The sequence below is a fragment of the Cebidichthys violaceus genome, unplaced genomic scaffold (genome assembly GCF_023349555.1).
Source record: "Cebidichthys violaceus isolate CVI_PGR_0920_01 unplaced genomic scaffold, fCebVio1.0.p SCAF_12, whole genome shotgun sequence".
NCBI lineage: Eukaryota > Metazoa > Chordata > Actinopteri > Perciformes > Stichaeidae > Cebidichthys > Cebidichthys violaceus.
Window position 1 is genome coordinate 9729344 of NW_027176285.1, and position 12365 is coordinate 9741708.

The 12365-nt window shown below is 40.8% G+C and overlaps 1 protein-coding gene across 1 annotated transcript; it reads right to left on the bottom strand.

Annotated features, from left to right (window-relative positions):
* Positions 1 to 1673: 1673 nt before the first annotated feature.
* On the bottom strand, positions 1674 to 10644 carry surf4 (surfeit 4). Its single transcript, XM_068706264.1, has 6 exons — positions 10435 to 10644; positions 8521 to 8707; positions 7539 to 7615; positions 7403 to 7446; positions 6554 to 6740; positions 1674 to 3010 (listed from the first exon to the last, which is right to left on the bottom strand). Exons 1-6 carry the CDS (start codon positions 10480 to 10482, stop codon positions 2744 to 2746), a joined length of 810 nt encoding a protein of 269 aa, XP_068562365.1. The 5' UTR covers positions 10483 to 10644; the 3' UTR covers positions 1674 to 2743.
* Between the last annotated feature and the right edge of the window lie 1721 nt (positions 10645 to 12365).

The following is a 12365-nucleotide window of genomic DNA, read 5'->3' on the forward strand; positions in this document are numbered from 1 at the left end:
AAAACAAACAAATCCAAAACAAACAAATCCAAAATAAGATTTGGAGAGGCACACATGCAAGGCTTTCTAATTCAGGCGTAGGCTCCAAAGAAAACATTAACAAGGCAGAAAAAGGCCTTGTTCGTTTATAAAAAAAAGATTAACAGGATTAAAGATCTTTTCCCATTAGCTTGCTACTCTTTGGCCATGTTATGAAATGTCTACTCCTCCAGTGGCAGATTGTTTTCTGGCCATATTGAGGCCAATCTTGTATCAGAGCAAGCGAAAGAAGTGGCAAGTCACATAAAGCAGACGGGTCATTCTACAAAAACGGTGGAAGTGCTGAGACCAAAATCCTTTAAGTTAACTTAATAATCACATGAATTATACATATTCAATAATTAAAGACTGTCCTTGCAATGATTAAAATAAGTTTATTCATCTAAGTTTTAATGTTCAATTTGGCAATGTATTTGTAATTAAATCTCGTTCACATTGAACATTATATATTAAATAGAACATTGACATAGTTGAAAACCCCCCCGTTAAAATAGCTAATTATTATTAACAACATCAAATAAATGCCAGTCACACAGAATTATGTCATTGGTGTTAATGCTAACACAAAACACTTATTTTGAAATACTACACTGACCCTTTGAGGTTCTTCTTGGATCAAGAGGTCCTTGGAGGAAGTGCAGTGGACAAAGACATTTGGTAAGTCAGATGTCAGATTTGTTTAAAATATCTAGATGGGTGTTGAGTTTGGCTTACTCCAGATTTGTGTCCATTTCCTCATCTGGGTGATGTTTCTATGAAACACTCATCTGCTTAAGTCCAAGTCATTGAAAGGAAAGTTTCCCCCAAACAATCTTAGAAAAGTCTAGAGAGCTCCTGACAGTAAGAGCTGTTTATTTAAGTTCATGGTATCTTTTATAAAGTTCTATGGTCAAGTAACAGGTAACACTGTAAACACACACAAAGCAATGGCGTTCCCATCATGGCGGCATTCACAAGCCCACTGCAACGTTACACCAAACAACCATCTTCAGATGCTGTATGTATGTCATATCCTCTGTCCCATTTCTTACTTTTAAAAAAATAAATAATTACATGTTCCTGTTGTGACTAATTGGCTCAATGCCGATATCCACATAGTGAATAAAATGCTGCAAATGTGTTCTTGACGCGCATACCTTTGGTTATTCTTCGGTTGCTTCCTTCTTCCACGATGCTGTAGTTGTAGTTTGCAGACTGTAGTTTTTTGTTAGTAATTGTGCAATATTTAGAATCTAGCTTATGGTTTTGTGCCGTTAAATTACTACCACCTGTGTCCACTTATGGCTTGATTGTGAGGAGTGACCCATACCGATACCCACAAAAATATAAACAAAGAAACTAAAAACTCTAACTGGCTCCATCAGTTCCATTGCAGTAAAGTTTTACCATCGGAGTCCATTAGAGGTTAGTCGTTACACAAAGTTGTGATCTTCCAACACCAAGTACAAACTTTCCATTCAGTATGGCCAAACAATACTTTAGAATTTTCCCATTACCATTTTCTAAGAAGCGGTGATATCCTCAAAAAGACTATATGCTGCTGTGTGGTCGTCCTCCATTAGCTACTTCTTTGGTGGTGAATTTACATTCATGTGAATATCTGTCATAAGGGCTAAAAACCTAGACCGAGACAGTTAACTTTATATTTTTGAATTTTTATTTCTTCGCCACGACGTTCCAAAATCAATAAACAAATGATCAAAAATACAATATAAACTTTTGAAATCAATACACTGAATATTTTTTTTTTTTTAAATTTCTTACACAGGGCAAAAAACACTCAGCAAGTCCGGATATCTATTGACTCGGCTAAGTCCTCTTTGCTTTTCTAGATCGCAGGTTACGGTGTTTCACAAACGTCGAGCCTCCCACTGTTATTACCCCCGATCACATACAGTTCACTAGTTAGGCATCTGCCAAAGACGTACAGTACAAAATGCCAAAATAACAAGTCCTGGAGCTAACAATTGTGTTGAAACTGTTGATCAAGCATGACTGCAATCCACCAATTAGTACACAATGTACATGCCCCGCCCCCGCCCCTGCCCCCCCACCCCCATTCAACTCCCCGTGAACAAGAGTCAGTTGAGATTGAAGGTGTAAAAATGTTTGAAAGGCTACAGTGTCAGAGGACAAAAAACAGGGGAGATGAAACCTGGAGCGTCAAGGCGAGTTGCTGTCAAATCAGTGCCCAAGTTCGATATAAAGAGTAAGTCTCTGACACTAAGATCCAACGGCAAAAAAAGACCAGCATCCATGGGGGGGGGGGGGGGGGGGGGGGGGGCGGGGCAAATTGTTGGATTTACTCAGAAAATATGAACATTAATCTATTATAACTCATGGTATAATACCCATAAAATACAATAAATTATTGTCATCCCTTCTGCACACAGAACAAATAAACTTTTGTTGCTTTTTTTAAATCATCCGTCATTTGTATATCTTGCACTTTGAAATACACAGGACTTTTTTTCTTGTTGATATGGAAAATAAATCTGGCATCATGTATGATGTAAAATAGAAAAACACATAGTCTATAGATGGGTGAGGTGGTGTAAGTGGATTAATAAAAAATAAACTAGAAAAAAAACAAAACCGGTGTACCCTGGTGGGAGGAACTGGAGGAGGGAAGGTCTTTGAGTCCCAGTCGGTGGGGGAAGTTAGTGGTGCTGTGCAATCCTCTCATCTTTAACCCCCCCTCGGCCTACCACTCTTTCTTTTTCTCATCCATGGACACTCCGCCAGGTCCGAGCGCCACCACTAACAGCAGACCGCCGATGACCGAGGTGGTCTGGAAGAAGTCGTACTTGAGGAAGTCGTGCATGGGCTTGTAGGCGGGGACGGTCCAGAAGGCGTTGAAGTAGACGTTGATGGCCAGAAGCCACACAACGAGGGTCAACGCCGCCAGCTTGGTTTTGAAGCCTATGGCCACTAGAATGATGAGTGCAGTTCCAACCATGTTCTGCAGGATCTGTGAGAGAAAGTTAAGAGTAGGTGGGTAAAGATCAGCGTCGGAAACACACAAGGGCAAAGGCAAAAACTGCCTCTAAGAAATATCATTTTGCCCCTGATATCACTAGGAGAGGGGCAAAAAATGCCTCCATAATTTCCTCTAATAATGACTAATTTAATGAACTTGTCAAAAACATCGTAGCCTGTATGACCCGGTCCAGTTGCCATAGAATGTTTTTGATTTTCGCCTTGACTGATGTTGCATGTGCGTGAAGAACCGAACGTTCTAAAAAAATAAATAAATGGAGCGCTTCTTAATACGAATGCCCCCGGCCGTCCCTCTTAATCATGGCCCCAGTTCAGAACCGGAGTCCTATTCCATTATTCCTAGCTGCGGTATTCAGGCGACCGGGCCCGCTTTGAACACTCTAATTTGTTCAAAGTAAACGCTTCGGACCCCGCGGGACACTCTTAGCTAAGAGCATCGAGGGGGCGCCGAGAGGCGGGGGCTGGGACAGACGGTAGCTCGCCTCGCGGCGGACCGTCGGCTCGATCCCGGAGAAAGGGCAAGCTCCAATCGTGGCAGCGGCAGCTAGTAGAGGCACTTCCTGTGACAAGCTCAGCTGCCGCAGCAAGTTGCGACAGCTGCCAGTGTTTGCCACTGTTCGTGGCAGCTGCCGCAACTTGTTGCGACAGTTTCCACGGTTTGTTGGAGCTGCCACAACTTGCCGCGGCAGCTGCCACTGTTTGGGAGAGGTGCCGAGACAGCCTTTATTTTTCGTTATTTGACAATATGTGACAATACATTAAGGTCCTTGACGGTATGACTGTTGGTAGTTGTAATTGGTTTAGTACAAAAATGCCGATTTGTAATAGTAGATTGTGTCATTTCACATAGGTCAAGCTCTTTTAGCAAATCTACATTCTCTGTGAAGGCAGCTCACTCGTGGAATACTCTGCCACCACATATACGCACACAAAACATGTACAAAACATTCAAACACAGCCTTAAGGAAGGGCTTGTTGCCAATCAGGTGTGCAAGCATTGATGTACTGTCTGTCCTGCCTGCTTGTTTTGCCTATATGTGCATTTGTCTTGTTCACTGTTGCTATTTTCTATTTTTGATGTGTATGTTATGTGCCTCAGTGTTATATATGTGCTTGTACTGTAGGTGGGTTTGTTCAGCCTGTTATGTCTGCTTTGCTCTAGTGTTGTACACTTTGCTTTTGCTTATATGTGTGTTGTTTTTCTATATGTTACTGTCTATGAATTTTGATTCCATTTTGATTTGAAATTTTGTAATTTTTTAGGCAGCCTTCTAACATCTGGCTGGGGACAGCAGATGCAAACTAGCCTCTCTGGCTAACTCTGGCTCACTTACAGTTTTACTGTTGATTGGTGTGCATTGCCCCTGCAAAATAAATAAACAAATAAAACAAATAAATGTATATGTTAGGACAAGGACTTCAAAGTGAATGGCAAGAAGCCACCCCAACATATGTTTTTTGATTTAATTTTATTTCATCTCATTAAAGCTCCATAGCATGACCTAAACTGTATGCTATTTTCCAAAATATGTATTGTTCATGTGGTGTTGTAGTTTACAAAATAGTGACTGCTCCAGTTTTCTGCACCCAGGAATAGTACATATTGAAGACAAGCGTTATTGACCCATTTGGCCACAAGAGGTAGTACACCTTTAAGTGAGCACTTCTGTCAGGCGTAAACAAATGCAGGGCACATACATATTTTTTAATTATCACCACAGGTATAGAGATGTTTTCCTCTGTTTGATAAATCCATTGTGCAATGAAATTCGTTAGCATACAGAGTACCAACAAGTACCAACTGACATTAGCCTATATTAGCTTAGTTTATTAAAAACGAGTAGCGATACTATTACAAATCGGCATATTTTTATTAAACCAATTACAACTACCAACAGTCATACCGTCAAGGACCTTAATGTATTGTCACATATTGTCAAATAACGAAAAATAAAGGCTAAACTGCCGCGGCACCTCTCCCAAACAGTGGCAGCTGCCGCGGAACGTTGTGGCAGCTGCCACTAACAGTGGCAGCTGCCACAGGAAGTGTCTCTACTAGCTGCCGCGGCCACGATTTGAGCTAGCTCCTACTGGGATCCCGAGATCCAACTACGAGCTTTTTAACTGCAGCAACTTTAAGATACGCTATTGGAGCTGGAATTACCGCGGCAGCTAGCAACAGACTTGCCCGTGTCCGCCCACATTTCGGCCCGACATGTAAAGCGAGCATCGGGTGGGGGAATAATGCTGGTAGGGTTTGAGAAATGCGTTTCCCGGAGCACCCGCCGTTATATCTATGAATATAATAAGTTATAATTATAAAAAAAGAAAGGAAAGTTATAATTGTTATTTTTTTATAATAATAAACAACCACAAAGAAATAAGAATACAATTTAATATGATTGTCTGATTTATTGTTATACGTTTCTTTTTTGTTCAAAAAAATCTAAGAAAACACTTTGAATCTGTATACTACTGCCTAAATAGTCTTATTATTGCCATTTGATGACAATTGCTCATATACTGTAAGCCTAAATAAGTATATTTATTATTTTTCACAAGTTTCAAAAAGTGCCCCCAATTTTGTTTTAAATGCCCCTGGATTTCAGTCAGTGGGGGCAAAAATTGCCCCCTAAAAAATATGTAAAGTTCCTACCCTGGTAAAGATATGCACCTTACAGTGCATGTTTATCATGTCACAGATTGCCGGATTTTGAATGAATGTCCGCTTGGTGAAATTGACACACCAATAGCAGCCACTCCTCACACAGTGGAGGAGGGAGACTTATAGCAGGGGGGAAAACGAGCACAATAAACTCACAGCTATGTAACAACCTGTTCTCTGCCGCTTTGTGTCATACAGTTGCTTAAAGGTGCCTTGTGCCACGGTATCAGATGCCGAGTGGCGTGCCAAAGCGGCTGTATTTGACCTGGGAATGAGAACAGGCTGCAGACTGCTTATTGGCTGGAGGTTACACACCCAAAGTCTCTTTGACCGATGCCCAGAAACGTCCTAAACACAGCAAAATTAGAGGGTCCCTGTAGATTAAGACACCGCCACACACTTCTAGTGAGTCATAAGTGATGATTGAAAGGAATTATTTTTGTATCAGTCTATGCATTGTTTTTTTAGGGAATTCCTGCATATAACACCTTTAAACAAACAAGATGTATTGTGTTAGTAAGTGAGCTTTAAAAAAGTGTTAGTCAGGTGGATTTTGTTGGTCTGGATAGCGGTTTCCCCTGGCTTCCAGTCTTTGTGCCAATTATAAAAAAAATTACATTAGTTTAGCATATTTAGGTAACAGCAAAACATTTGAGTGGCATCGATCTTCTCATCTATCGCTCGACAAGAAAGCAAATAAGTGTACTTTCCAAAAATATTACATTTTTCATTTACTCCTGAATCTAATAGCTTTGCATTGTGTCCGTAAATAGTGGTGCCGTAGCATTGATTGTGACTCCATGATGAAATATACAAATATATATAACCATCTGTGTTGTCGGTACTCACAGAGAAGAAGTTGGAGTCAAAGTGCAGCAGAGTCATGAACATGAGCACGAGCAGTACTCGACCGCCCAGCTGCATGTACTGCTTTGGCGAACTCTCTCCCATGGAGGGGACTCCAGCAAACATGCTCTTCCCTTCCGAGCGAGACTCGGCCAACAGCAGCAGCAGACCTCCTCCGAGGGCGAGGTTTCTTCAGAGGGAGAGAGAGGAAGGTTATTTTACGACAGACCTGCAGTCAGTCAAGTAGAAAATGTCTTGAAGACAAAGTTCATTCTAACAACCAACATCATAAAGATTCAAAAGTACACAGAAGGCAGAAACACTACAATGTAGTACTGTATTTAAGGGATTTCTCTAATGGCCTATGACTCATCTGTCTCGTTGATGTTTAAATAAATCACAGGTCTTGTTGACAGTAATTATTGGTGTCTGCTTGACAGCTAAACAGCTTTCTCCTTTACTACCATAGTAAATTAAAATGTCCAATACTGCAGAAAAAGCACTGCATGCTGTCAAAGTCAATATGACACTTCTCATCTGTGATCATGAGCAGTGAAATAAATAAAGAATTACAACAGAAACCACTTGTCAGTGTGAGATTTATAACAGAAATACATAGAATAGACAGATTCTAGCAAAAAACATTGTGTTTCAGACCTTTTATTCCATACATTTGTACGTACGACAATGATTTGGTAATCACTGATGGCCAATTATGTTTGGGACACAATAAGTTGGTGCAACTTGATACAAATATTCCAATAAACATAGAATTGCTATTAATTTGTTTCCTGAGGTTATCGTACTTTAAAAAGGTTTAAACACAAACTAAACCTACACAGAGACACTTACCTCATCAAAAATTTGAGGTCCCATAAAATGCTGTATGCAACAGTCTGGTGGAAAAAAGACATTCCGGATCAGATAGACAGATACATAGACAAAAAGACATATTGCTTGTGTGAATCAAAAGTGTCATTGTTCTTACCTGTAGTGCTATGATGCCAAATAGTCCAAAGCAGGCATATTGTACAAAATTTCTACTAAGGATGAGGACACAACCACCTGTTAAAACACACACAACAAAGTGCAAACATGAGCTATAGTAATAATTACTATTATCTTTGTTAAGGCGACTTAGAAAATATAATAGAGTAAAACAAATTTTACTTGTGCACTTCAGCATAATCTGAAGTTCAATAGTTTATTGTTGTGGCTGCTTTATGTGCCACAAGACTTTTTCATGTGGTAGTAAAACATGCGGCGGGGTATGTCTGTGGATAATACTGTTTATGTCAAACTCAGAGTGTCGGGTTCAGCATGTCTCAACAGAAACCACACGACTCCCCGGACAAATGTTCCAACTTCACCTGTCATGAGATGGTGATTACAGTATGTGGTCAAAAACCATGTTTCCATTCAATTGTTAAGCAAAATTTAAACAAACTTTTGAAACGTCGCAAAAAAAGAAATGCAATTTCGCCACGTTTCCATCAACTGATTTGGAGCAAATAAACTCGGCTGCAGCTTGCATGGAGGAATGTGTTTTTCCGTACCGATGCAGCTTTTCTAATGCAATATTTACAAAAACAAAAAGGCATAAAAATATGTGACAGGAAACCCGGCTAATGTAGCTTCATATTCTGGTTCTCACAGGACCAGAACAGAACCTGACATCATCTTCTGTCTTCTGCTACACTTTGGGTGATGCCTTCAACAGTGTGCAAATTTCTGCACTTACAGCCAATTTGCTTCAAAATTCAAGGAGCTCAGGGATACATTTTCCCAAACACCGCAACTGATTCGTGGACAAGTGGGCTGCCTCTTGGCTTCCTTCAACTAGTCTTGCCTGTCCCCCCCCTGACCTCTCTAATCAGCTTATTCTTGTTACCAGTTTTTGTGTCACACACACACCACCCAGTAACGCCACAAAATCATGCAACTTGCTACTGTGCCTCCCATTCACTCACCCAGCTGTCCTATGAGGTTCAGCAGCACAAAGAAGGTGGCCAGGAAGTAGCCACAGCTCCAGGTAACCTCGATGTAGTCCCTCTGCTCGTTCCACTGGAACCACATGCGGATGCCATCTTCCAGGAAGGTGCTGATGAGACACAGGCGCGCCAGGTGGGGCAGATACTGTTTGGTTACCCTCAGGAACTGCGCAACAGAGAGAAAGACGAGAAGATATGATTGACGAGAAAAAAACGGTGGCTTGAAGTGTAAAGAACAGTCAAAGGATGTGGTTTGTGAGGCGTTCCTGAGCTTGCTTACAACAGCATAACCAAGAAACCCCAATACTGGGTTACCAAGCTGTAACACAACATAACTGAATTTCAACAAAAGCCCTCTGAAGACTCCTTTAAAAAAATAAAATAATATTCTGACTCTGCATCACTGCAACAATCCCAAACGCTTCTTGTGTTATTACGAGTTGAAGTACGCTGAATGTCTACACAAAAAAAACTAAATTATCATGTGATCTTCTCTCAAACATAATTAATGAATGGATCCTCAGATAGTACAGTGACCCAGTAGGTGCAGCGACCCGCTTCCTGCCCCGCCTACTCAGCAGTCCACATCAGCACTGTGAGACCTCATCAGCCTATCAGCGTCCACCAACTCCCACTACGAGTGCTATGTGGGACATGAATGGACGACGTGGGAGCCAATCCGAACAAGCCTGAGGTCCCTGCAACAGTCTAGAAATAGACCATTTTGGAGCAAGTAACATGTACAGGACCCCTTAGCAGAGCTTTTTACAAAGCAAACAAAGCAATACGTGTCACTTCCCTGTTCCCCAATGTTTTACAATACACAGCACTCCTGTTAGGAGAGTATAAATCAATTGGTTGTGATTGGATTAGGCAACAGAAATGGTGCAGTTTTTGACATGTGGAGAGAGTTCAGTCATAAACATGTACAGACAGAACTGACTCCAGGACTAACAGCACTCTTCCAAGGATACAGCCAACATTAAAACAAATCTGTCCAGTCCTGCAAAAGACACAACACCATGAATCCAACAAACACTACTGCAGAACAAAAGCCTGTTATGAGCCAGACGACAGTAACTTTTCAAATGACAGAAGGACACAAAAACCAAATATCTGGGGCTTTTTTCACAGTCTACGTTGCAGCATGGGGTCACAGGCAGACCTGTAATCTGATCTTGAAATCTCAGTGAAGTTCCTGTAGTCACACCAGTACATGAAAAACCCTCAGAGAGAACACAGACATAAAAGGCAGCTTTGGCATGTAAAATAAAGTGAAAGTCCAGGTTTTTGGGGGTGAGCTGTGTGGCGGGGCAGCTCTGTTAAGGCCACAAGCAGATACTAAGTTTAGGAAAAAACTAATGTTTCTCTTATTTAGAGATACTATGCAACCGTGAGCCACATGCAATGCCAAGCAATTAGAGTGTTGAGACACAAATTGACAAATAGCCGTTAGCCCATAACTTGGAGGCTAAGCTGATTTCACAACTGCTGTCTGGCTGAGATGCTGTACGACAAGCTAACAAGTTGGCATAATGATGCAGCCCTCCATATTTTTTACCCGCTATTGTTTGCTAGGTTAGGTCGTTCCCAAACAAATGTCAGTTTCACTTTTGTCGGCATGAATACATAACGCTAGCTAATCCATCTGGAGACACATGACAGCACACAAACCGCTACAATATGTGTCATACAAAAATAAAAACACGCGCAAATTAGTCAAATGCCATGTTAACGCTTTCAGCTATCTGCTGTGGGTTAGTAGAAATATCAATTAAAGGCGTCACGTTGTCAGAGGAAACACTCTCTCTCTACATTCTCAGACAAACTCGTTAGCATCTACCATGCTAACAGCGGCTAGCGTTAACTAGCCGTGCTAAAAATTGTAGTTACCTGGTCTGCCACGTCTTCGGCTGTGTTCATGAGATCCTCCTGTCCCATATTTGTGTAATAATACGCTTTTTAATGGTTAAAGCTCAGCGCAACACAGTTCTAATGTGTTGTTTTGTCGCAGGCTGCACTAAGGACTGCTCCTCCCCCCGTTAACGTTATTTACTTGAAGATTTCCCGATCGCCTGTACGCAGAGAAAAGGCCGCCTCCGCTCCCACAATGCCCCGCGATTAGCCGAAGAGAGACAGAGCCCCCCTACATGGTACTGCAACCGCTGCATGCCACGTATACTGAACCGTCCAGGGGCTTGTTTTCGGCGTGTACACATGAAAACAGGCACAATACTACAGGTGGTACCGACCTGAATTCATTTCTTAAACCATAATTTAGTACACATGGTCATGTTCAACCTTGGAAATGCTGCACGCGCTCAGACAATCTGTGCAGCGCTAACCGATGGTTGTACTTTCGTGACAGATGTGCTTTCATTGTCTCTTATATAGTTTGTTATTGGGTCTCTTAATCAATTACTTAAAGGAAAGGACGAAGCTAACACATTTAGTTAACTGTACTCTACTGAACAGCTCTTTACATTAAAAAACAAACTTATATTTCACACATCTTTTGATATGTGAAGTATAACTTTATTTTTCTATTTCTAGTTAAGATTCTTCACTTGATTTTTCTTTTCTCTTACTGTGTTTGTTATGCACCATTATGTTACCATTATTGTTTGTGTCACCAACCTGGCAATAAACCTGATTGTCGAGCATTCATTCATATCATGAATAAATCAGAATTTGACTTCATTGAAATATGAAATAATCGAATGTGTGAATAAATGAAAAAATAAATGTCAGTCCTTTTCACACAGTAGGAAGGAGCTGTAGTCTACTACTCAAACAGATCACGCAACAGGTTTAAACACAGAAACTTAATGCTTAACTTAATCCTCACACCTTTTGCTCAACAAAAAAGCATTGCATCTATAGATGAATAAGAACTTGAGGGAAAACCAACATAAGTGTCTTGGTAACATGTTGCGGAAGCATCATTTCTCTGAAACTCTGACACTGGAGGTGAGAACAAGATGTTCCCTCATTTAGGGTTATTATGATGATTATGATGATGGTAATCACTGTCTAACATGTCACATTTTCCCATACTTAAAGTGTACAGTTGAAATCGGGTGAATATAAAAGCCACAGCATACATTTCAAACCATCTTCATACTCAACCTGTTGATTAGTGCATTGTCTTTCTGGTAGAGAGAGAACTCTTTTTGTCGTCTACAGAGGTGAAATCACTATCAATTTAGCTTATTTTTTTTTAGTTTATTAACTTTTTGCCTTCAGCTAATTAAAAAAAGCCTCATAATTTACTCACAGATATTTGGCTGCTGGTGATGGTATTGGTGTGAAGATGATGAACATAACTGCCACAAGAGAGCAGAGCTACGTGAAGGGAAATGGGATGAAGGTGTAAAAAGAGGCCTCATGGCTTGTTAACTGTAGAGCCCAAAGACACAGAAAGTCTTTACATGTGTGTACGCCCCGGTTAGCCAAGCAGAAAAAAAACAACTTGGTATTTTCACATCGCATCGACTGGTTGGAGCCACAAAGTAATGATATTCCTTGACTGAATGTTTTCCTCAGACGGAATCTGTCCATCCTGGGTGAAAACGTTTATTGTCGCATTGGAAGAGTCGTTATCGACAGTCCCGTCAAGAAGCTGCTGTAATTTCTCATATAGCTGTCAAAACTGTTTGCCAGCTACATCGGCAATTACCTACTGCAGCAGAGTCAGGTGGTTGTTTTTCATGCTGTACCTTCAGTTACTATATAATCTATTAGTATATACTAGATAGTCCTGTGTGAGAAATGTCTACACCCCATAAGTAATTATGTATGCAATAGATATACTAAATGTAGAT

Excerpts from the sequence above, each read along its gene's own strand:
- surf4 (XM_068706264.1), bottom strand. The coding sequence starts at position 10,482 with ATGGGACAGGAGGATCTCATGAACACAGCCGAAGACGTGGCAGACCAG. Across the intron at positions 8,708-10,434 it reads CCGAAGACGTGGCAGACCAG|TTCCTGAGGGTAACCAAACA; the intron begins GTAACTACAATT and ends TCTGTTGCGCAG. Across the intron at positions 7,447-7,538 it reads TTGGCATCATAGCACTACAG|ACTGTTGCATACAGCATTTT; the intron begins GTAAGAACAATG and ends TTTTTCCACCAG.